At 41.5% G+C, this 25137-nt stretch overlaps 1 protein-coding gene across 1 annotated transcript in view; it reads left to right on the top strand.

The window, feature by feature from the left end:
* The first annotated feature begins 13760 nt into the window (after nt 1-13760).
* The window catches only part of SCIN (scinderin), a 74527-nt gene continuing 63150 nt past the window's right edge, over nt 13761-25137 (top strand). Inside the window, exon 1 of the mRNA XM_060782172.2 lies at nt 13761-14339. Coding sequence (XP_060638155.2) covers nt 14138-14339 — 202 coding nt within the window. The 5' untranslated portion in view covers nt 13761-14137. The remainder of the gene's footprint in view (nt 14340-25137) is intronic.

Below are 25137 nucleotides of genomic sequence, written 5' to 3'. Positions count from 1 at the left end.
CAGCTCAATGGTTTAACCTGCTGCGCCACCGGGGTCTCCTATTTTGTATATGGGACATTATTTTCCCATGGCATTTTAAATAAATAACATGACTTCAGAGCCCGTTGATTCACGGGGGTCTTGGAGTGCCAGCCTATGCCAAGGGCCTACTTTGGACTCTTTCAGATTGGCCTAAAGAAGCCCATTGTTGTCATCTCCACATCCATTCCTTCCAGATTTTGGTTCAGGGGTGCTTGTGATGATTTATTAGATTTCTACCCGAGCCTTTTCCATAATACCTTTCTTTTAAAACTGGGACAAGATTCACTGGAGTGTTTTTATGGTTTGATGTGCAATATTTTCCTCTGAACTTGTTTTTTTAAAGAGCAATGACACCAACACACTATCACTATAACACTAAAGATAGATTGGAGAAGAAAATTTGCTGGAAACAGGAACCACCTAACAAATCAGATGTCCTCAGCAGAGGAAAGGTTTGAAGCAATGTTACTTTGACCACTTCCTATTGCTTTCTGTTTGCTTCTGAAGCTGCTCTTAGCACTCGTGTGAGATAGGAAGGAAACAGTACATCTCGCCCCATTCCCAGAAGGGTAGGAACAGAAGTTGTGGAAACATCCCTCAAAGTTAGTTTGGAAGCAGAAATATCCCTCTTTTATGTGATTTTTTTGGAAGTGCTAGCATTTAATGTAACTGAATTTGAATCTGCCCTTTTCGTTTGCAGATCTTTACCTATCTCACTTGAATGGAAATAATTGATATGCTGCTTTTACAAAAATGCTTTCTGTTTGGGCTGTTAATCAGCTCAGTAGTTTGTGCGTGTCTGTCTAAAAGGGCTGTTAACATACATTTCACAAAATATCCCTTGGGGAAATTACTGCAAAACAAGAACTGGAACATGTTGTTGTTGTTGTTGTTCATTCGTTCAGTCGTCTCCGACTCTTCGTGACCTCATGGACCAGCCTACGCCAGAGCTCCCTGTCGGCCGTTACCACCCCCAGCTCCCTCAAGGTCAGTCCAGTCACTTCAAGGATGCCATCCATCCATCTTGCCCTTGGTCGGCCCCTCTTCCTTTTGCCTTCCACTTTCCCCAGCATAATTGTCTTCTCTAGGCTTTCCTGCCTCCTCATGATGTGGCCAAAGTACTTCAACTTTGTCTCTAGTATCTTTCCCTCCAGTGAGCAGTCGGGCTTTATTTCCTGGAGGATGGACTGGTTGGATCTTCTCGCAGTCCAAGGCACTCTCAGCACTTTCCTCCAACACCACAGCTCAAAAGCATCGATCTTCCTTCGCTCAGCCTTCCCTAAGGTCCAGCTCTCACATCCGTAGGTTACTACAGGGAATACCATGGCTTTGACTAGGCGGATCTTTGTTGCCAGTCTGATGTCTCTACTCTTAACTATTTTATCGAGACTGGACATTGCTCTCCTCCCAAGAAGTAAGCGTCTTCTGATTTCCTGGCCACAGTCTGCATCTGCAGTAATCTTTGCACCTAGAAATACAAAGTCTGTCACGGCCTCCACGGTTTCTCCCTCTATTTTCCAGTTGTCAATCATTCTTGTTGCCATAATCTTGGTTTTTTTGACGTTTAGCTGCAACCCGGCTTTTGCGCTTTCTTCTTTCACCTTGATTAGAAGGCTCCTCAGCTCCTCCTCGCTCTCGGCCATCAGAGTGGTGTCATCTGCATATCTGAGGTTGTTAATGTTTCTTCCAGCAATTTTCACCCCAGCTTTGCATTCATCCAGCCCCGCACATCGCATGATGTGTTCTGCATACAAGTTAAAAAGGTTGGGTGAGAGGATGCAGCCTTGCCGTACGCCTTTCCCAATCTTGAACCAGTCTGTTGTTCCGTGGTCAGTCCTGACTGTTGCTACTTGGTCCTTGTACAGATTCCTCAGGAGAGAGACAAGGTGGCTTGGTATGCCCATCTCACCAAGAACTTGCCACAATTTATTATGATCCACACAGTCAAAGGCTTTAGAGTAGTCAATGAAGCAGAAGTAGATGTTTTTCTGAAACTCCCTGCCTTTCTCCATTATCCAGCGGATATTGGCAATCTGGTCTCTCGTTCCTCTGCCTTTTCTAAACCCAGCTTGAACATCTGGCAACTCTCGCTCCATGTATTGCTGGAGTCTTCCTTGCAGGATCTTGAGCATTACCTTACTGGCATGAGAAATAAGGGCCACTGTACGGAAGTTGGAGCAGTCTTTCACATTTCCCTTTTTTGGTATGGGGATATAAGTTGATTTTTCCCAGTCTGATGGCCATTCTTGTGTTTTCCATATTTGCTGGCAAATGGCATGCATCACCTTGACAGCATCATCTTTTAAGATTTTAAACAGTTCAGCTGGGATCCCATCATCTCCTGCTGTCTTGTTGTTAGCAATGCTTCTTAAGGCCCATTCAACCTCACTCCTCAGGATGTCTGGTTCTAATTCATTCACCACACCGTCAAAGCTATCCTCGATATTATTATCCTTCCTATACAGATCTTCTGTATAGTCTCGCCACCTTCTCTTGATCTCTTCAGCTTCTGTTAGGTCCCTGCCATCTTTGTTTCTTATCATACCAATTTTTGCCTGAAATTTACCTCCAATGTTTCTAATTTTCTGGAAGAGGTCTCTTGTCCTTCCTATTCTGTTGTCTTCTTCCACTTCCATGCATTGCTTATTTAAAAATAGTTCCTTATCTCTTCTGGCTAACCTCTGGAATTGCGCATTTAACTGGGCATATCTCCCCTTTTCACTGTTTCCTTTTGCTTTCCTCCTTTCTTGGGCTACTTCCAGTGTCTCAGCAGACAACCATTTTGCTTTCTTGGTTTTCTTTTTCTTTGGAACGTACTTTGTTGCCGCCTCCTGAACAATGTCGCGGACTTCTGTCCATAGTTCTTCTGGGACTCTGTTTACTAAATCTAGTCCTTCAAATCTGTTCTTCACTTCCACTGTATATTCGCTAGGAATGTTAGTGAGATCATATCTAACTGGTCTGTGTATTTTCCCTGATCTCTTTAGTTTTATTCTAAATTGGGCAATAAGAAGTTCGTGATCTGAGCTACAGTCAGCCCCAGGTCTTGTTTTCACCGACTGGATGGATGTCCGCCACCTTTGGCTGCAAAGGATGTAGTCAATCTGATTTCGGTGTTGACCATCTGGTGAGGTCCATGTATAAAGCCGTCTTTTAGGTTGTTGGAAGAGAGTATTCGTTATACACAGCGAGTTTTCCTGGCAGAATTCTATCAGCCTGTGTCCCGCTTCATTTTGTTCTCCCAGACCATGCTTGCCTGTGATCCCAGTTGTCATTTGACTTCCCACCTTGGCATTCCAGTCTCCTGTAATGAAAATAATGTCTCTTTTTGGTGTATTATCCAGTAGGTCCTGCAGATCCTCATAGAACTGATCTACTTCTGCTTCTTCAGCAGCTGTGGTTGGGGCGTATATTTGGATCACTGTGATGTTGAAAGGCTTTCCTTGCACTCGAATTGAGATCATTCTGTCATTTTTTGGGTTGTATCCAAGCACCGCTTTAGCGAATTTCTTATTAATTATGAAGGCTACTCCATTTCTTCGATGTTCCTCTTGTCCGCAGTAGTAGATCTGGTGGTCATCTGATGTGAAGTGGCCCATTCCAGTCCATTTCAGTTCGCTGACCCCCAGAATGTCTATCTTTAGTCTTGACATCTCACCAATAACAACATCCAATTTGCCCTGGCTCATAGATCTTACATTCCAGGTTCCTATGGTGTGTTGATCTTTAGAGCATCGGATTCGTCGTTCGCCTCCAGTACCGTCGGCCGCTAGCCTTCCTTTCGGCTTTGAGCTAGCTGCGTCATCACATCTGGGGCTAGTTGAACTTATCCTCTGCTCCTCCCCAGTAGCATTTTGGCCATCTTCCGACCTGGGAGTCCCATCTTCCAATGGCATACCGACATATCTCTGGTTGTACTGGTCCATTTAGTTTTCTTGGCAAGGATACTGGAGTGGTTTGCCATTGCCTTCCCCAGGGATCACGCTTGGTCTGACCTCTCTGCCACAACCGTCCCGTCTTGGGTGGCCCTTCACGGTTTCGCTCAAGCTCCAGCGCCCCGACAAGGCGGTGATCCTTTGCTGGAGCTGGAACATGTTAGGTAGAGTTATTAGCACTGTTTTTTTCAGTTCTATCCAAACATGCTTATAGTGGTAGAATATTAAACATTGTTTTTACTGTGTTTTTGATAAGATGGTTCCCCAGAAGATTTTGGCCTCCAGCAATGACCCAAAATTCAATTCCTGCACTTTTCTACTGTCCTCTGGCCAGAAATATAGTTTTTCACCTCATTTTGCTCTTTATCCCCAATCATGATAACTGGTACTTGCACTATCAATCAGGCCTTTCTCTACAACTATTTCTCTCTCTCTCTCCCCCCCCCCCCCCCCCCAACCTTAGGACTGTTTTGCAATTTCAGACTACCGGTTGTTTGTGATGGTTGTTTTTATATTGTGTAATGCTCATGTTTTGTTTGTTTTTATTTTATTTTGCTTTATGTTGCTGTTTTGGTGTTTTTTTATTTTATTTTAATGTGCTATTTTAACTATGTTGATCGGGCTTGTCCCTATGTAAGCTGCCCCAAGTCCCTTCAGGGAGATGGAGGTGGGGTACAAAAATAAAGTTATTATTATAGAATCATAAATCATAGAGTTGGAAGAGGCCTCGTGGGTCATCCAGTCCAACCCCCTATTATTATTATTATTATTATTATTATTATTATTATTATTGACACAAAACACAGTATGACACAGCAAACAAGATCTATATGCTGGATTTTGTATCACAAAATCACAAGTCAAACACTTCCCGAGCGTCTAGGACTGTGTGATATATTTTCGAATGATGCGTGCAGATGCAAATAAGGTGGCCTTTTGCAGTTGACAGATCATGATTTTGTAAATGTTTATTGTTTCCAAATGCCAATTGATATCTTTTGGCATGGCATCCAGTGTGCTGATGACCACTGGGACCACCTGTACTGGTTTATGCCAGAGCCTTTGCAGTTCGATTTTGAGGTCCTGATAATGGCTGAGTTTTTTGTTGTTGTTTTTCCTCAATTCGACTGTCACCTGGTATGGTGACATCAAAAATCCAAACTTTTTTTCTTTTCCACAATTGTGATGTCTGGCATATTGTGTTCCAAAAACTTTGTCAGTCTGGATTCAAAAGTCCCACAGTATTTTTGCATGTTCATTTTCTACTACCTTTGTGGGTTTATGATCCCACCAATTCTTTACTGCTGGCAGGTGGTACTTGTGACATAAGTTCCAGTGAATCATTTGGGCCACAGAGTTGTGCCTTTGTTTGTAGACCATCTGTGTGATTTTCTTGCAACAACTGAGGATATGATCCATGGTTTCATCAGCTTCTTTGCACAGTCTGCATTTTGGGTCATCAGTTGATTTTTCCATCCTGGCCTTAATTGTATTTGTTCTGATGGCTTGCTTCTGGGCTGCAAGAATCAGGCCTTCTGTCTCCTTCTTCAGTGTTCCATTCGTGAGCCATAACCATGTCTTCTCCTTATCAACTTTTCCTATTATTATTATTATTATTATTATTATTATTTTCTTTCTTTCTTTCTTTCTTTCTTTCTTTCTTTCTTTCTTTCTTTCTTTCTTTCTGACTGCTGGTCTGATAAGTAAATCATAAGCCACAATACAAAAATGCGCTTGGAAATCTTTTCCTGGTACATCACTACATAGAAAACTGTATTGAAAGAACTCACCTTGTGATTTGTTGAAATGCACTAGACGTTTCTCAGTCGGTATAATGAACATGCTTTTGTGGTTTTCTTCTGACAAGGATGGTAAGCATTAAACCAACATGTCTATTTATAGGTGGTAAAGATCACACCCTCTATACATATTAATTCAGCGAAAGGAAAACTGTGTAATGTCAACACAACCATGTAAGATAAAGGTGAGAAAGTTCTGCTGTGTACTTTTGGGTGTGAGTAAGCTAAGTCCAGTTAAGCCAGGCTCTCTGCAAGTTCCATTCACTCCAGTGAAGTAGAAGATCATCATGAATGACACCTCAAAAGGCAATCTGTGATTATTTTAAAAGTATGTTTTATTCAAGAAAGAGACAAAACACTCAAGTAAGCACTTTCAATACATAAAACTATGTAACTACGTACTGTTTGTTACAACTTAACAGATATAAAAACCATGGCAGTTTTGATGAACACTGGAGTGAAACATGGGAAGAAGGGAGACAGATGGACACAAAAGGAGCCTTTGGAGGGTACATTTGGCCTAAGCACCTCAGGACCAGCCTTACTAGGCTTGGCAGATGAAAGTGCATGCTTTGAAGGCACTAATGTCCTGCAGTATTAGTCCACCAGAACACTCAGGGCATTTCCTACATTTTGTTTTCCTTTTTACCATTAGCCAGTTACTCATTTATGTGGTGTAATGTAAAATAAACCATGTGTAGTTCATGCTTGATCAGCCCACACACTGCCTTGCCAGAAAAAAAAAATACCACACAGATCAACAGTAAAGAACAAGTCATTTACTCTTCTTACTTTGGAACAACATATGTACAATATGATTAGTTGCACCAACTCACATAATGTCCTTTTATGAGAAATTTAAAATTGTCCTTTCTGTGTACATATGAGAGACCTCCTTTTAGCAGCCAAGAAGCAAATCAGTCTCTCTCTCTCTCTGCTTCTTTCAACTTCTCTCTGCATGTGCATAGCTGAAGCCTGAACAAAAATGTAATAGTATCCAAAAGTCCTAGGCTCAGCCATCACCCCGGACATTGCTAACCAATCAGCGTCATGCATCTTATTTTACAGGTGATACACACAAATGCTCACTAATTCCTTGCATGCTCCAACAATTTATTATTCTATTATTGGGTCAGAACTGGATGTCATCTTAAACACACAGGTTGGAATTCCTATAGTACTAGTAAATTATTGCTCTTCTGGTTAAAAAAGAAGGCATAAAGGGAGATGCTAATGTTTTTATGCATTTCAGTTACAAGATGAGCTCTTAAAAATTAGCTACAACAAAATAAAATAAAAACTCATCTTCAATCTGATGATTTTGATATGTACACAAACAGTATATATTAATGAATATGATGCATTATGTTTATAATGGTATTTTAGGAGAGCAAAGTGACTAGTGAGTGGTGAACATTTGGATTATAAAGCACTTAGAAAAATGCACACTGGGGTTAAAACCAAAGAAGCTGGAACTGCTCCCTCTAAATGACAGATTAAAAGCATTTCCAGATTTAAATAAAGCACTCAAAGCGGACTAGAAGTTTATTGTGAACATGCACTGTACCAAACTTTAGCTGGAAGATTTAGCCTAGAGGTGTTTTTACAGCGAGGATGAGCGTGGGAGAGTTACCCTTTGGATTACAATTCCCAGAATCACCAACCTGGGATTTACTCAGCAATGGGAGTTGTCTAAAGAATAGCTTTCCCAGGCTCTAGCAATGTATTGAGAAAATAACATAATAAATAGTCTCACATTTGCAACTGTCCCAATTCCACAGTCTTGATCAATACTTTATCATCTTAACTTTTCAGAACCTTTAGTAGTAGTAGTAGTAGTAGTAGCAGCAGCAGCAGCAACAACAACAACAATAATAACAACTTTATTCTTATACCCTGCCGCCATCACATGAGGGGACTTGAGGCGGCTTACATATGGGACAAAATGCCCACAAGACATAAATACAAAAAAAAAAATCAATTAAAGCAAAAACACAATTAAAATAAAAGCATAGTAAAATATAACTATCCAGATAAAAACACAAATAAATAAAACATTTAAATTAAAAATGTCCCAGTTTCTCCCTCCCATGTTGCCCCTTTGTCCTGCCTTACTTCAATTGTTTTAGGATGAGTTCAAATTATAGATTTAGTTTACACTCATTTAACTCAGCTAAAAGAGAGGAAGGGACAATCTTGCTTTTCCCTGTAGGCTTGGGCAAAATCAAACTGTTGCAGCCTTTTCTGGCTTGTTTGTTCTTTCTCACTAACTATTTTGGCATACCAAACTTTGCTTATTCTTGGCAATACATGGCTTCAGGCCTGTAGCCGGGGGGGGGGGTGGTTAGGGGTTCACTCCCCCCCCCCATTTTTCAGGTTAAAAAACCCCCTGGTTTACTCATGAATTTTAACTGGTTAACCAAATCCCCAAGCTAAGTCTATGAGATGCAAAAAATTAAGAGTCCCTCCAGAACTGCAAGCACTATCTCAAGCAAATATTGACAATTTATTCACACTGTCATTACTTGCAGCAATAGCGGATGTAGCAAAGCAACCAAGTTGGGGGGAGGGGGTGTTGAATGCTCTCATTAAGGAGGCCAGACTTGGTGGAGGTGGTTGACAGGGGAGGAGCTGCAGGCTATGGAAGGCTGATCTGCCCCCTGCTGTGCTCTTTGCTTCAGCGTGAGCTAGGAGGCAGGTTTCAGACCCCCCCGCCCCCCCACACACAAAATTTTGTGTTTATGTTCCTGATGTTTTGCCTGCATCAATGGCAAGCATCCTCAGAGGTGGTGAGGTCTGTTGGAAACTAGGAAAATGGGATTTATATATCTGTGGAATGCCCAGGGTGGGAGAAAGATCTCTTGTCTGTTTGAGGTAGGTGTGAATGTTTCAACTGGCCACCTTGATTAGCATTTAATGGCCTAGAAGTTTCAAGGTCTGTCTTCTTACTACCTGGGCGAATCCTTTGTTGAGAGAGGATTAGCTGGCCCTGATTGTTTCTTGTCTGGAATTCCCCTGTTTTGAGTGTTATTTTTTATTTACTGGTATGATTTTAGAGTTTTTTTTAATACTGGTAGCCAGATTTTGTTCATTTTCATGGTTCTTCCTTTCTGTTGAAATTGTCCACATGCTTGTGGATTTCAATGGCTTCTCTGTGAAGGCTCACAGTGGCATCACAGACAAGAAACAATCAGGGCCAACTAATCACCTCCCAACAAAGGATTCCCCCAGGCAGTAATAGATGCAGGCAAAATGTCGGAAGAGAATGCTTCTGGAACATGGCCATACAGCCCGGAAAACTCACAACAATCCAGTGATTCCAGCCATGCAAGCCTTTGACAACACGGGACTGGCTTTTTAAAAAATCACCACCCCATTTCCATATATATTATCTGTAATAATAACGTCATTCTTGTGATAACTTGTTAGGAAGATGCAATAAGGAAAAAGTCAGTTTGTGGCTGTAGTAATCTGTGATGAAGAAATAGATTACGGCATACTTTCTCTTTCCTCAGATCTTAACTGCATCCATGAAATGTATAGCTTGCAGCTGAAAGCTGTCTTTTTAACTTGCAAGTAAGAGTGCAGGATCTGTAGTGCAAACCCTATAGTACAAATTTGGGGAGGTATCGATCTCTTCTAGCCCTATCACTTTCCTCAAATAACCCATTCCCTGTGATCATTTGGTGATAGGAGAATGACTCCATTAGGAGTGTCTCTTGCACATATTAGTAGTAAGAGCCACCGTGACAGTGGTGGCATAACCTCATGACATGTGATTATGAGAACCACTGTGGCATGAACATTTCCATTAATTAAAGGTGAATTATTTGAAACTCCTCTTCTTCCATCTATCAGCATCTATTCTACTTCTCCCCCCCCCCCAAAAAAAAACATATCCAGTTCATGCATACATAAAAACAAAGACACACACAAGATTATTGAGGGAGAAAGGAGTGGTGTGCATTTGCGTTACAACTTAAAATAAAAATATGCTTTCTGATAACGCTTTATGTCCTGAAATGCTCCCTTAAAGACTAAGATTTTAACCATTCTATAGAACAGAGCTTTCAAAACATTTCAGGCTAGTGACACATTTTAGACATGCATCATTTCACGACACAGTAATTCAGTTTTACTGGCAATCCAGAGGTTTGCTAGTAAAATCAACCTGTAATAAGATAGCGACACATACATAAACTACAATAAGAAAATGTATGGTGATACAACATATCTCATGAAAGCCTTTCATGTTTGTGTGTGTGTGTTCGTGTGTGTGTGCATACACACTCATACATGCACACACATATAAAATGTATGATTTGCTTATTCACATAGACTAAGAAGTTTTTCATTACGTTCATACAACAAACCTACACACATCAACTGACACATTAATGTGTCCTGACATATATTTTGGAAAACTCTATTACAGAGGATTGCTTACAGGCAGCAAGGGAGACAAAACTTCCTTTGGGCACATCTATACTGACCACTTAGGTCAGTTAAAAACCTGCGTAGAAGGAAGCGGTTTTGGTGTGCGAATAATTACACTGGTAATCCTGGAACTGGTTTGAGGCCTGGATGGTACTTTCACACACCACAAAGACTGACCTTGAATTGGTTCCAGAAACCACAGTATCTATGGCTTGACTATGGCTGCAAAGAAAATGTGCATGCATTAATAGAACATTTTGGGCACAGCAATTTGCATTCTGTGGATTTGATTTCACTGTGTAGTGTAATGTGATTTACACTAGATGCAATGTTATGCATTACAGAGCTCTATTTTGGAATATTTCCCAATTTATATTATCTCAATGCAGCATGCATAGTCTAGCCATCATATTTTCAAGTTGCTTTACAGCCACAATAAATGGTCAGGGTAGATGGGGCCTTAATGGGATTTAGATTTAAATCTCTTCTTTTTAATCATTTTATTTCACCTGCTACAGTGCATTGCAGGAATATATGCAAAGGAAGTGGAAAGGCATTATAGAAAGTATCATAGAAGAAATTAATTTTGTGAGCAGAATGGATCCTTTTAGGGAACTGGTTGGCCAGGCGAAGGAAGCACCTTTTCAACCTCCCTGAGAGAACATGGGCTCCGGAAGGTCACAATGTCCTTTAAGGTTGCAATGTACTCTAAGGAAATGTAGAACAAAGTTATATATAGATCTCCCCAGTAAAATAAAACTATAATAATAGATCTGTGGTTGCATATGGCTACTTATTTGACCAAACCAGAAGTACAAGGTTATATTGGCAAACATCAACAACATGACCAGAGCTGATATTGTTTTAGGCCGTTGTAAACTGCCTTATAATTCAGATTATCAAATCAGATAATCCACAAATGGTTCAGGCCCAGGCTATTTGAAAAACCGCCTCTGTATATAAACCAACATGACCACTGTGATCTGCAGAGGAGGCCCTTCTCTCGGTCCCACCCCTGTTTCAAGCGTGGGGGGGATCCTTTGTTGGGAGGTGTTAGCTGGCCCTGACTGATTCTTGTCTGGAATTCCCCTACTGTTTGAGTCTTGCTCTTTATTTACTATCCTGATTTTAGAGTTTGTTTTATTTTTTTTAAAAAAAACTGGTAGCTAGATTTTTGTTTATTTACATGGTTTCCTCCTTTCTGTTGAAATTGTCCACAAGCTTGTGAACAAAATCTGGCTGCCAGTATTACAAAAACTCTAAAATCAGAGCAGTAAATAAAGGGCAAAACTCAAAAAGCAGGGAAATTTCAGGCAATAATCAATCAAGGCAAGCTAACACCTCCCAACAAAGAATTCCCCCAGGCAGCAACCAGCCAGACCTTGAATGCAGGCCATTAAATGCTAATAAAGGTGGCCACTTGCAAAATTCACACCTACCTCTAGCAGACAAGAGTTCTTTCTCCCATCCAGATATATAAACCTCACTTACTTAGTTTCCAACAAACTTCACAACTTCTAAGGATGCCTGCCATAGATGTGGGCAAAACATCAGGAGAGAATGCTTCTGGAACATGGCCATATAGCCCGGAAATCTCACAGCAACCTAGAGATTCCAGCCATGAAAGCCTTCGACAACACATCCAACAACAATAGATGTTACTTGGTCCACATGGCTCCAAGTGGGGACACCACAATTAAAATACAAAGGTAAGACATAAAACCATTAACATACATATATCAAAAGACATGGACTTAAGATTAAACCCATTAAAATAATTTGTAGCCATGGCAACTTATTTATTTATCATATCAGGAGTGAACCAAAGGTACAGTTGTAATGTATTTAAAAAGCAAACAACAACAACAACAACACACAAAAGTTTGCAAGCTTGGCATTCTATTAAATGTCCTTTGACCAGTAGCTGGCCCCTTGGAGTGCCTCTGGTGTTGCCTCAAGAAGATTCTCCATTGTGCATGTGGCAGGGCTCAGGCTGCATTGTAATAGGTGGTCTGTGGTTTGCTCTTCTCCACACTCGCATGTCATGGACTCCACTTTGTGGCCCCATTTCTTAAAGTTAGCTCTGCATTTCGTGGTGCCAGAGCACAGTCTGTTCAGTGCCTTCCAAGTCACACAGGCATCTGTTAGCCCAGGAGAGAGTCTCGCATTTGGCATCAGCCACTGACTGAGATTCTGGGTTTTAGCCTGCCACTTTTGGACTCTCGCTTGCTGGGGTGTTCCTCTGAGTGTCTCTGTAGATCTTGTATTTCTTAATTTAAGGCATTGGCACGCTAGCTGATATCCAAACAGGGGGTGGGCCGGAGATGTCACTGCCTTGGTCCTTTCACTATTGGCTTCTATTTCCCAGCAGATGTCAGGTGGTACAATACCAGATAAGCAGTGTAATTTCTCCACTGTAATAATGCAGCAGGTCTCATTGAGAGCCACATCCACTGTTTTGGCATGGTGAGATGTGTTCCACACAGGGCATGTGTATTCAGCAGCAGAATAGCCAAGCGCAAGGGCAGATGTTTTCACTGTATCAGGTTGTGATCCCCAGGTTGTGCCAGTCTGCTTTCGTATGATACGAGAAGCGACCAGAAGGCATGGCAACTAAAGTGGTGTCAAACTGCATTAATTCTACAGTGTAGATGTCACAGTGGGCCGGTGGAACAGTGGGTCACAGACCAGTGGCACAGTGGGTTCAAGTGCTGAGCTGCTGACCTTGCTGATTGAAAGGTCGTAGGTTTGAATCAGGGAAAGGGCTTGAGCACCAGCTTCTGCCAACCTAGCCATTTGAAAACATGCAAATGTGAGTAGATCAATAGTTACCACTCCAGCAGGAAGGTAACGGTGCTCCATGCAGTCATGCTGGTCAAATGGCCTTGGAGGTGTCTATGGACAACGCTGGCTCTTTGGCTTAGAAATGGAGATGAGCACCACTCCCCCCCCCCCCCCAGAGTGGACACAACTGGACTTAATGTCAGGGGACCACCTTTACCTTACCTTTAGATGTCAAGAGACAGGAGTCTGAGGGAGAGAAGCTATCAGTTTCTGGAGGGGAGGGGACCTCACAACTTTTCCCATTATTTGACCCAAGTCTTCCATAGGATTGAGCCATGGGCAGCTAAAGTGGTGCAGTGGGTTAAACCCTTGTGCCAGCAGGACTGAAGACCGACAGGATGCAGGTTCGAATCTGGGGAGAGTGCGGATGAGCTCCCAATATCAGCTCCAGCTCCTCATGTGGGGACATGAGGGAAGCCTCCCACAAGGATGGTAAAAACATCAAAAACATCCCCTGGGCAATGTGCTTGCAGACGGCCTATTCTCTCACACCAGAAGCGACTTGCAGTTTCTCAAGTCACTCCTGACACAACCAAAACAGCTAAAGTGGTGCCAAAGTGCATTACTTCTAATGTAGATGCTCTCCCAGGGATTTGAACCCTCCAGCTTCCCTTTAAAACTGATTCAAAACTGAAAGGAGGTGGAGAAAAAGAAGAAATAGCAAACATTAAACACCCCAGAGAGGCGTGGAGTGGAACTGTGGCTTTTCCGAGACAGAGCTGGGCTTGAGAGGCGAAGCTGGCGCCTCCTTGGAAGTTTCCGCCCGGCGCGCATCTCAAAGGTCTGCCCTGTTGCCCGACACACAAGCGGCCTTTGAGAGAAAGGGCAGCGCTTTCTCTTCCCTTCTCCTCCCTTCTCAGCCTCACAAACCGAGTCTTCTTTTCCACGGCTGGAGAGACACTTCTGTTGTGTGGTTATGCGCGCATGAAAGCAAAGGCACGCCTTTCTGTGGAGGGGGGACCGGGAAGCCTCGCCCATAAAACCCATCAAACCGGGCGGAGAGTTGGCATCGCTCGCGGGGCTCTTCGCGGGGAAGTGAAGTTAGACTCTCGCCCGAGACTTTGCTTGCAGAGCCCTTCTCCTCCCTTTGCTTAGACCCAGATGGCCCCGCCGGAGCTGTACCACCGGGAGTTCGCCACCGCGGGGCAGAAGCCGGGGCTCCAGATCTGGAGGATCGAGAAGTTGGAGCTGGTGCCGGTGCCCCAGCCTCTGCATGGCAACTTCTACGTGGGCGATGCCTACCTGGCGCTCCACACCGTCAAGAGGAGCAACAGCACCTTCTACAATCTCCACTACTGGCTGGGTAGGTGCGGTGCGGGGTTGCTCGATTGGGACAAGAGCTACAGAAGGGACTTGTTGCACATTGCCCTGGTTGTGTGCCCTCATCTCGTTTGGGACTTATGGAGAATCTAATATGGGTGGTTGGTTAAGGTGGCAAGGGTTGGAGAAATGACTTGTTGGACTTCATCTTGGTTGTGTGCCTTCAAGTCATTTGGGACTGGTGTCAATCCTAAGATGGGTGGGTTGGGTGGTTGGTTAAGGTGACAAGGGTTGGAGAAATGACTTGTTGGACTTTGCTGTAGTTCTGTACTTTCAAGTTGTTTGGGATTTATAGAGAACCTAAAATGGGTTGGTTAGATGGTTGGGTGATTATGGTCGCAAAGGTTGGAGAAATGACTTGTTGGACTTTGCCATAGTTGTGTCACTTCAAGGTATTTAGGACTTATGAAGACCCTAGGATGGGTTGGTTGGGTGGTGGGAAGACAACAGTTGGAGAAGGAACTTGTTTTGCTTTGTGATTGTGTACTTTCAAGTCATTTGAGACTTATGGAGCCTGTAAAGTGAGTAGGTTGATTAATCGGTTAAGGTGGCAAGGACTGGAGAAAATGACTTGTTGGACAGTATCACACTTGTGTATTTTCAAGTTGTTTGGGACTTATGAAGATCCTAAGATGGATAGGTTGAGTGGTGGGTTGCTCAGTTGGGGCAAGGGTTGGAGAAATGACCTTTGGGGCTTTGTGGTCATATATTTTCAAGTCATTTGGGACTTATGGAGACCCTAAGGTGCACAGGTTGGGTGGGCAGCGTAGAGAGAACACAAAGATTGAAGAAGGGTCTTGCTGGTCTTGCTATGTGTATTCAAGTTGTTGAAACTTATGGAAATTCTAAGTCAAAGCCTATCAAGGGCTCAGAGTGTGTTGTCTGTATAAGAGCATCCTGTGGTTTCCTGTGGTCAAGCTGGACATCAAACTCTTTTCTCCACAGTCCTAGTCCAACACTCAAACAACAACACCATGGTATCTGTCTGAAATGTTATTGTTGTTGTGTGTCCTCAAGTCATTTCCAATTTATGGCAATTTTATTGTAAACCTATCATATGTTTTTCTAGGATATCATATGTTTTTTGGGTATACTCTGCATATCCAAAATCACCCAGTGGGTTTCCATGATTGAGTTGAGAATCAAACCCTGGTCTCTCGAGTCCTGGGATGCACCTGAGCTTTAGAATGAATGCAGTTTGACACCATGGCTCACAGAATCATGGGAGTTGTCGATGCACAAAGTCTTTAGCTTTCTTTGCCCACGAGTGCTAGCATTTCAACAAACTGCTATTCTCAGGGTTCTAGAGCACAGAGTCATGGCAGTTAAAGTCATGTCAAGTAGCATTCATTCTACAGTGTAGATGCACTCTGAGACCAACGCTCAAACCATCACACAATGCTGTCTGATTTTTTATTTTTTTTCCTGTTGTGTGTCTTCAAGTCATTTTCAACTTACAGTGACTCTATGACAAAGCCTATCACAGGGTTTTCTGAGGCTGAAAGTGTGTGGCTCACTAAAGGTCACTCAGTGGGTTTCCATTCCTAATGACTAATCTTCAAACCCTGGTCTTCAGAGTTGTAGCCCAACACTTAAACCACTAGTTCACACTGAAGATGTTATTGCTTTTTGTCTTTAAGTTGCTTCTGACTTTAAAACTATCACACGGTTTTCTAAAGCTGAGAATATGTGACTTGTCCAAGATCATCCAATGCATTTCATGGCCAAATATGGAATTCGAACCCTGGTCCCCAAAATTGTATTCCAGCACTCTGACCATTGCATAATGCAAGACTACATATTTTAAAATCTGCCAGCATGTGGGGTATACAAGTTGGAAGAGACCCCAAGGGCCATCCTGTCCAACTCCCTGCAATGCAGGAATACTCCATCAAATAATTCCCAGGGGATGACCATCCAGTCTCTGTTTAAAAGGTTAGGGATTGTAGGAGTTCTACTTCCAAAAGAGTGACTATATCCAAACTGCGACCTTGTGGTACTTTAATCGCTTATTTCCCTGTCTGCTCAGTCCTGCTGAATCTTGTGGAACTGACCTCCAGGTAGGTATGAGTAGGACTGACACATATTCTGTTTGTTTGTTTTTTCAAGCTGTCAGGTGTTTGTTTTGACACTCCTGTCCTTTTTTGCCATCTGTGCTTTTGAATAATCCCAATCAAACTATCGCTCTCCTCCATACATCCTCCACTAGTATTTGGAAAACTTACATTAACAACAACAACAACAACTTCTCCTTATCCTTGTTCTTCTGGAGGACAACTGCCAGTTACGCTGGAATATTTATTGACTAAGGAATTCTGAGAACACCTCTTTAGAGCAAAAAACTGTTAATTTTTGTAAAATTTACACAGATGGAGTAAGAACAGAACAGTACAAAGCAGAACCATGGGAGTTTCAGCAAGGAAGCAGCCCTATGTTGAATTTACCAGGAGGGAAATCCCATTATGATCAGTAGGACTGAAGAGACATGGAGATTTAATGATCAGTCCACATTATGGAAAAGTTACCTTTCGAGTTTGGAACTCTAAAAATCATTCAGTGCTTTTGGTGCCTGGAGGATTCAGAGAGCTGTAGTCCTGCAAATGTGAGCATTTTGAGGTATATCCTTGATTTCCACAACTTGTTAGAGTTGGACTCCACATGGCTAGGACTTGGACAAGTTTTTGGACTGTAGCATCTGGATTTCCCTACCTAGTGACCATGCTGTTGGGTCTGGAAAATGTAATTTAAAAAGTTACTTTTCCACAATTTCTGCATGGAAACTTTTTCATTTTATCTACAGTTGATTGACAGTGACACATGAGTATTCTCCATGAATCATTTTCTTTTAATGTTGAAATACAGTGTACCTTACAAAGGAATGACAAGTGGTCTTCTCATTCAGAGTTTAGCTGAGTGAGATACATACTGTTTTGGAAAACAACTCTTGTTCAAAGTGAAGAGAAAAATGCCCCAAAGGAGGTGAAAGAACAGCTCATTTGATCTAAAGAACTGACTTTTTTCAATGTTCTTTTGGAGGCGCACTTAGGTCCACATTGCTGTTCATTTCATTGCGCTTTCGAAGCTTCCTGTACAAAGGTTTGGTAATGTCATCTAGTGCGTGTGATTACATTTGTTCTTTCAGTTTACACCACAAACTTTGAAGAAACAGAAATAGTGACAGGGAGAGATGTGCACGTTTTTGTTTTGCTTGGTGGAGACACAAATAGCTGGGTTAAAAGATGCAGATTACACAAAAACTCATTCCCTCATCTGTTTTGTAAACAGAAATAATTTTGTATGGAGTGCAGAAAGGGATATTGTAGTAACTGTCCTTTCCCTAGCATACTGCCCTTCAACTATGTTGGACTGTAGCTCCCATCATCTTCACCTACATTGCCCATGAGGTTGTGGCAGTGTGGGCAACGCGGAGCATGATAATACAACACATCTGAAGAATCCTAGGTTGGGTAATGCTGGTTTAGATGGTGCAGTCCTTGGATAGAGAGTTATTCTCATACACAGACAGTCCCCGAATGACAATCATCCAACTTACAAATGACTCATGGTTAAGAATGGGACTGAGACAACTGGAAGTGAGAGAAATCTTCCCATTGGAAGTGAAATTCACTCATGAAAGAGTTATCGTGGGGAAAAGGTCAATGAGGGCAAAGATTTAAAAGCTATTTCCATAAACCATAAATGACACTCATACTATAAATCAATATGAGTTTGTTGTGGTGTTATATCATGGAGTAACATTTGACACTCTCAGGTGACAAATTCCAGAAAAGTAAATCTAAATGACAAGAAATTCAAAATAAAATTGAAAAAAGTGGAAACGGAATGGAGGGATCTAGCACAATTTTGAGATTAACTGGTTCATTTCAGAAAGAGCATCTGAAGAATTGGATCGAGACCTGTAAAGCTCATACTAAACTGAACTAGTTTGGACATTGGAGTGCACCTCTAGAGACCAGGATTCAAACTCCTGCTCAGCCATGGAAACACATTTGGTGACCATGGGCAAGTCACAACTTCTCAGCTCTAGAAAGAACTATGATAGGTTTTGTTTTAGGGTTTCCATAAACTGCAAATGACTTGAAAGTACACAACCTTGGGCATGTCACACTCTCTCAGTTTCAACGAAGACAACGACAAACCTTACATGAACAAATTTTGTCAAGAAACCCCCATGCTAGGTTTGTCTTAAGGTTTCTGTAAGTCAGAAACTACTTGAAGGCACACAACAACAACAGTGATGAAAAAAAAACAATCAAGAGCAATGCATTGTGTGTCCTAACGGACATCTATTCCTAACTTTTTATATCATCATCAAGATGCAATGTAATCGATAAACCAAGAACAATGATTCAGATTGGAAGTTATACTGCCCAATTCTAGGTTGTATGTATATATATTATTTTCAAATCTGCATTACCCCCTTTTTATAAACAAACAAATTCTTTTTGCCTTCATACAAATGTCAGGATGGTACATAGCAGGGAAGCTACTATTCATCAAAGAGAAAAAGACCATCCGGGAACAATTTCTTTAATTGTGCCTGGCTCAGACGTGGTGATAGATTCCTTCATAACATCATCCTCCCAGCCCTGCTTTACTACTTTATGCTAGAATAAACTAACACAAACAAATGCAAAAAAGCCCCAACCAACCAAACGAACAAAACAAAACCTCATGTTACAATAATGCAGTTGGTTTTCCAAAAGAACACATAATTTTGATTTTCTGTTCTCTGTAAAAGAGGCAGACCAGTCCTATTCTGGATCTAGTATATAACTGATTTTTTGTAGCTGAGCTGATTACACAGGAGTGTCAGAAAATACTTATTTAATATATTTAACAATATTTTTAAAGGAACTACTTCATACTGAGGCAGACCATTGGTCCATCTAGTCATACCTTGGGTTGGTAGGAAGTCAACAGGTTTCAGACAAGATTTTTTTTCCTAGCACTACTTGGCAATCTCTGGTATTTCCAGAGTATAGGCAGTCCCCAAGTTACGAACATCCAACTTACAATCGACTCATGGTTAAGAACAGGGGTGGGAAAAGTGAGAGAAATCTACCCCTAAGAAGGGAAATTCAATCCTGGTAGAGTTATCATGGGGAAAAGGTGTTCCTTCTGTATGTTATTCACAGCGTGTATGTGTGTGTGCGCAAGCACATGACTGGAGCTACACTTAAAATGTACTTATTCCGACTTACATACACAAACCTACAGGACCTATCTTGTTTGTAATTTGGAGTGTGCCTTTACTGGCCAACCTGATGCTGCTTAGTTTCAGGAATCAGACAGTACCAGGTATTGTCTGATTTCAGAAGCTAAGCAACATTAGGAACACTGTTTCTTCTCTCTTTTGGATATTTCTGACTATTTGTTAGAGTGTGCCAAAAGCAAACACTCTTCACAAATTTAGTGTTATTAGACATATCCTTTGAGGACAAAAGGCAGGGTTCCTGTGGAAAGCCTGAATGCTCTCAGCTCTCTCACACTTTTCAAAGAAACATAGTAACAACAACAAGAACAACAACAAGAACAACAACAACAAGAACAACAATATACTTTTATTCCAAGGACTCCATAGAAGCTTCTTTTTTTCTCCCCATGTCCACTCCTAATTTTCAAGAAAGTCCTCTGAGGTAGATAGGGGGCCCTTCCAGACATGTCGCATATCTCAGGATCTGATCCCAGGTTTTCTGTTTATTCCAGATTATCTGGCAGTGTGGACTCATATAATCCAGTTTAAAGCAGAAAATTTGGGATCAGCTCCTGGAATATAGGGCTTGTCTGGAAAGGCCCTAGGTTAGGAGACAGTAGCACCTCAACTTTTACCTAGTGAATTGGGGATTGGTAATTGAGTCTCTTTGCTTTTAGTTCAACATTCTAACCACTATGTTACACTACAATATTAAGCCACACTTTATTACATGATGTTTCTACATCTTCTGACAGTGCTGTATGTACACAGTCAATAATTTTTTTTTTTTAAAAAAAAGCTTTTTATAGCTTTTGTAGGACCTTGAACTTCAGCTGACAGCACAGGATCCTCAAGTGAATAGTGCCCCAATCAAAGGCACTGGGTCATCTGGTGACACCATTTTCATCTTGCTAATGTTTGTTTGAGTGGGTGTGGGTTTTAAAGCAAATAGAATGCCAGTTCCACTTCACCTGCTATATAGCTGCTTTCGCAGAATTGAGTTGCATGTTTTGTTAACTATGTAACGTGTACTCTCAGACTACATTTATTTTTACACTCAGGTAAACTTGTGTGGATTCTCAGCCAAATGATAAGGAGCTAGGTTTATGGTTGATCTTTCACTTGCAATACACCATGTGTGGGTACACACACACACACACACACACACAGATAGATGATGGCCTCAGTCTGGATTGAAACCATTTGCTAACCCAGCTTTCTGACTGGATGGGGGATGCTTTGTAGCTGTGTCATTGAACATGTCTGTTTGCATAGATTTTGAAAAACATAGGGGACAGTATATACGTACCCCTTGTGGAACCCCATAGACTAATGGCCGAGAAGCTGGACAGGGGTCCCCCAACACCATCTTCTGGGAGTATTCAGCCAAGAAAGACCAGAACCTTGCAAAACAATGACCCCAAGTCCCAAATCAAACAAATGACTCAGAAAAAAAATGTGGCCAGTGATATTGAATGCTGCTGAAAGATCCAGGAGGATCAACAGGGATTCACTCTCTCTGTCCAACTTCCAGAATATGATATCCACCAAGGCAACCAAGGCTGTTTCTGTCCCCAACCAAGTATGCATCAAGTTCAGAAAGATGAAAGTTAATCCGTTTCATGCAGGAAAGCCTGAGGTTGTGTTGCCAGCACTCACTTCTACTTTGAAAGTGAGATTAGAGAGATACTAATTGTTCAATTTTTCAATGAGGGTCTTACCATTTTTGAGAGGCTGTAATATGAGTTTCTGTCAAAGAAAACATTTACAACTCCCACTATCCAATTGGTCAGTTCTCCTTTGGCAGTTTTAATGAGCTGAGATGGACATGAGTCTTACTTACTTACTTACTTAGGTGATCCTTCATTGTCCGAGTAGGATAATCCTCCAGGGTGGATCCGTAGGTGACTATGGAGCCCTATTCTTGATCTGGATCGTCTCCTGCAGTGAGGGCATTGGTTTCCAGGTGGAAGGCGGTCCCGGTTGGCGTTGGCTTGACGCAACTTGATGTGAGTCTAGTGGACAAGTGGTTGGCCTCACCTCTAGAAGCAATTTGTCCACATAGTCATGTTGAACAACCTGAAAAGCATCCATCAAAACTGGACCCTTTTATGCCTCAGTTACCTGTACAGGGCCCACCTTCAATACCTTTATTCTGTAGAGCAGTGGTTCTCAACCTTCCTAATGCTGCAGCTCTTTAATACAGTTCCTGATGTTGTGGTGACCCCAACCATAAAATGATTATTGTTGCAACTTCAGAACTGTAATTTTGCTGCTGTTAAGAATCGTAATGTAAATATCCAATATGCTGGATGTATTTTCATTCACTGGACCAAATTTGGCACAATACACCCACATTTGAATACTGGTGGGGTTTGGGGAAGGGTTGATTTTGTCATTGGAAGTTGTAGTTGCTAGGATTTATAGTTCACCTACAATCAAAGAGCAATCTGAACTCCACCAACAATTGAATTAAAGCAAATTTGGCACACAGAACTCCCATAACCAACAGAAAATACTGGAAGAGTTTGATGGGCATTGATATTGAGTTTTGGAATTATAGTTCACCTACATCCAGAGAGCACTGTGGACTCAAACAATGATGGATCTGGACCAAACCCGGTCCATACTCATTATGCCCAAATGTGAACACTGGTGGAGTTTGGTGAAAATAGACCTTGACATTTGGGAGTTGTAGTTGCTGGGATTTATAGTTCACCTACAATCAAACAGCATTCTGAAACCCACCAACAATAGAATTGGGTCAAATTTCCGACACAGAACCCCATGACCAACAGAAAATACTGTGTTTATTATGGTCTTTGTCGATGACTCTGAGACCCCCAGGGATGCCGACCCCCCAGGCTGAAAAACACTTCTGTAGAGTTAGTGCAACTTGATGCCACTTTAACTGCAGTAGCCCATGATATTGTAGTTTTAAAAGACCTATTGACTTCTTTGATAAGGATTGGTAGTGCCTCAAAAAGCTACAAATTCCAGGATTCCATAGTATTTAAACATGACCATTCAAGTGCTGTCAAACTGCATCAATTCTACAGTGTGGATGCACCTAACATCAGAAGGAATCCAAGCCATTTTCTCTACAGATACAGCACATTTGCTAAAAATCAGTGACTGGATTTGGCATCCAAGGGTCACAGTACTTCTGTGTAATTTGGATTTTTAATGGTTAGGGGCAGGGTGAAGAATGAGATTCTCTTCTATCGGGATCATCTCATTCTACTGGAGTCTTGGTGCCAGGTGTACACACTAATAAGCAATGCACGATTTGGCAAATTTCTTATTGAGCATGTAGTACTAGCGGCTATTGTCAAATCTGCATAGTTAGCATTTTTGCTAATTAGTTGCCATCCTCAGTATGTGGCAAGTTGTAACAGTGTCTCATTTGATTTCAAGCAAAAACATAGAAGCTGTAAAATTTCCTGAGGTTTTTTTTTGTGCTTCCCTACATAAAGTTAAGTAGCAAGATAACTACCTAGGTAAAGAGCTCGATTTCTTCTTTTCTGTGTCCAGATATGGTTGCAGAAAGAATGAATTATTTTTATATATTTTCAGTCATTTTTATCATAAAGTTATGATACCATCTCTGTTTTACATGTGTTCAAAGCATAAAGTACTGACACGGAAAATATCTACTTTGAGTGCATGTGGTGGAAAATTATAACTAGTGCTGCGATGAAAGATTATATTGGAACTCTGTGTTACTGATACTTACAGTATTAACTACAGACATGGTGGTTTGATTTGGATAAGGATGGATCTATACGAGGATGCAGATATCAGAAGTTAAGCTGGACCTCCCAAGTTGATACAGTTCAACCTCAACTTCTTTTAGAACTAAAATATGTGTGATAGAATAGTTTAGATTAATGCAAATCATAGACATATCATGTGAATGAGCAAAAGGAGGACTAAAGTTAATTGGTCTTGTGGGCCTTGCTTTATCATTTTACTTATGCAAACAATTTGATGATTCTAACAGTATTTTGTCAGTTCAGACACTGGGACCAGAAAAAACAAAAAAGAAACTGGGCACCACAATTGAAGAGAGATATTGACAAGCTGGAATGTGTTCAGAGGAGGACAGCTAAAATGATCAAGGGTCTAGAGAACAAACCCTATGAGGAGCTGTTTAAAAAACTCAGTGTGTTCAGCTTTTAGAAGAGAAGGCTGGGAGGAGACATGATAGGCATGTATAAATATGTGAGGAGAAGTCATAGGGAGGAGGGAGCAAGCTTGTCTTCTGCTGCTCTAGAGACTAAAACATGGAACAATGGCTTCAAACTACAAGAAAGGGGATTCCATCTGAACATTAGGAAGAACTTCCTGACTGTGAGAGCTGTTCAGCAGTGGAACTCTCTACGCCAGAGTGTGGTAGAGGCTCCTTTTATGGAGGCTTTTAAACAGAGGCTGGATGGCCATTTGTTGGGGGTGCTTTGAATGCGATTGTCCTGCTTCTTGGCGGGGGTTGGACTAGATGGCCCACGAGGTCTCTTCCAACTCTATGATTCTATGATTCTGTTATTATACTAACAGGACTGATATTCAACAAACTAACTGAACCAGAAAAGGAGGAAAACATTATAAATAAATTAAAAAGATGAATAAATTAAAATGCTTTTGCTGTATTGTAAATAAATTAAAAGGATATGTTTGTTACAAATCTACATAAAATGCTATGATCTGTAATAAATAGATCATACCCTTTTTTTCATAACTCAAAATGCACAATACTATACATATGAATATTTGTGTAGCATTAATCTTTGCATTGGTGGAATACTGATGTCAATTGGTGTAAAAAATCAAGTGTTGCTCAAGTTTGGGCTTGATTACATTTCTAGCCTCAGTCTTCTATCACTTCAGATATGCCAAACTATAATCCATGCAAATATGCTTTACAAACTCCCCTAGAACCATGATTTCTGATTCTGGCTTGCTGGACTTTTGCAAATCATGGTTTGTCAGTTCAGACATCACAACAAATGAGGTTTGAAGTAATAAGAGAACCTGAAATTCTTCCAAATTCTGATTTTATTTATTTATCGTGTCATCAGCAACCATACCATTGTATTACATTTCTAACAGAACAAAACAAACAAACAGATAAAAAACCACAAATTTTGCAAACTTGGTAGTTGATTAAATGTCCTTTGACCAGTAGCTGGCCACTTGGAGTGCCTCTGGTGTTGCTGCAAGAAGGTCCTCCATTGTGCACGTAGCAGGGCTCAGGTTGCATTGCAGCAGGTGGTCTGTGGTTTGCTCTTCTCCACACTCGCATGTCGTGGATTCAACTTTGTAGCCCCATTTCTTAAGATTGGCTCTGCATCTCGTAGTGCCAGAGTGCAGTCTGTTCAGCGCCTTCCAAGTCGCCCAGTCTTCTGTGTGCCCAGGGGGGAGTCTCTCATCTGGTATCACCCACGGATTGAGGTGCTGGGTTTGAGCCTGCCACTTTTGGACTCTCGCTTGCTGAGGTGTTCCAGCGAGTGTCTCTGTAGATCTTAGAAAACTATTTCTTGATTTAAGTTGTTGACGTGCTGGC

The sequence above is a fragment of the Anolis sagrei genome, chromosome 6 (genome assembly GCF_037176765.1).
Source record: "Anolis sagrei isolate rAnoSag1 chromosome 6, rAnoSag1.mat, whole genome shotgun sequence".
Classification (NCBI taxonomy): Eukaryota; Metazoa; Chordata; class Lepidosauria; order Squamata; family Dactyloidae; genus Anolis; species Anolis sagrei.
Note: the sequence above shows the minus strand (reverse complement) of the source record. Positions and strands in the feature narration are given on the sequence as shown.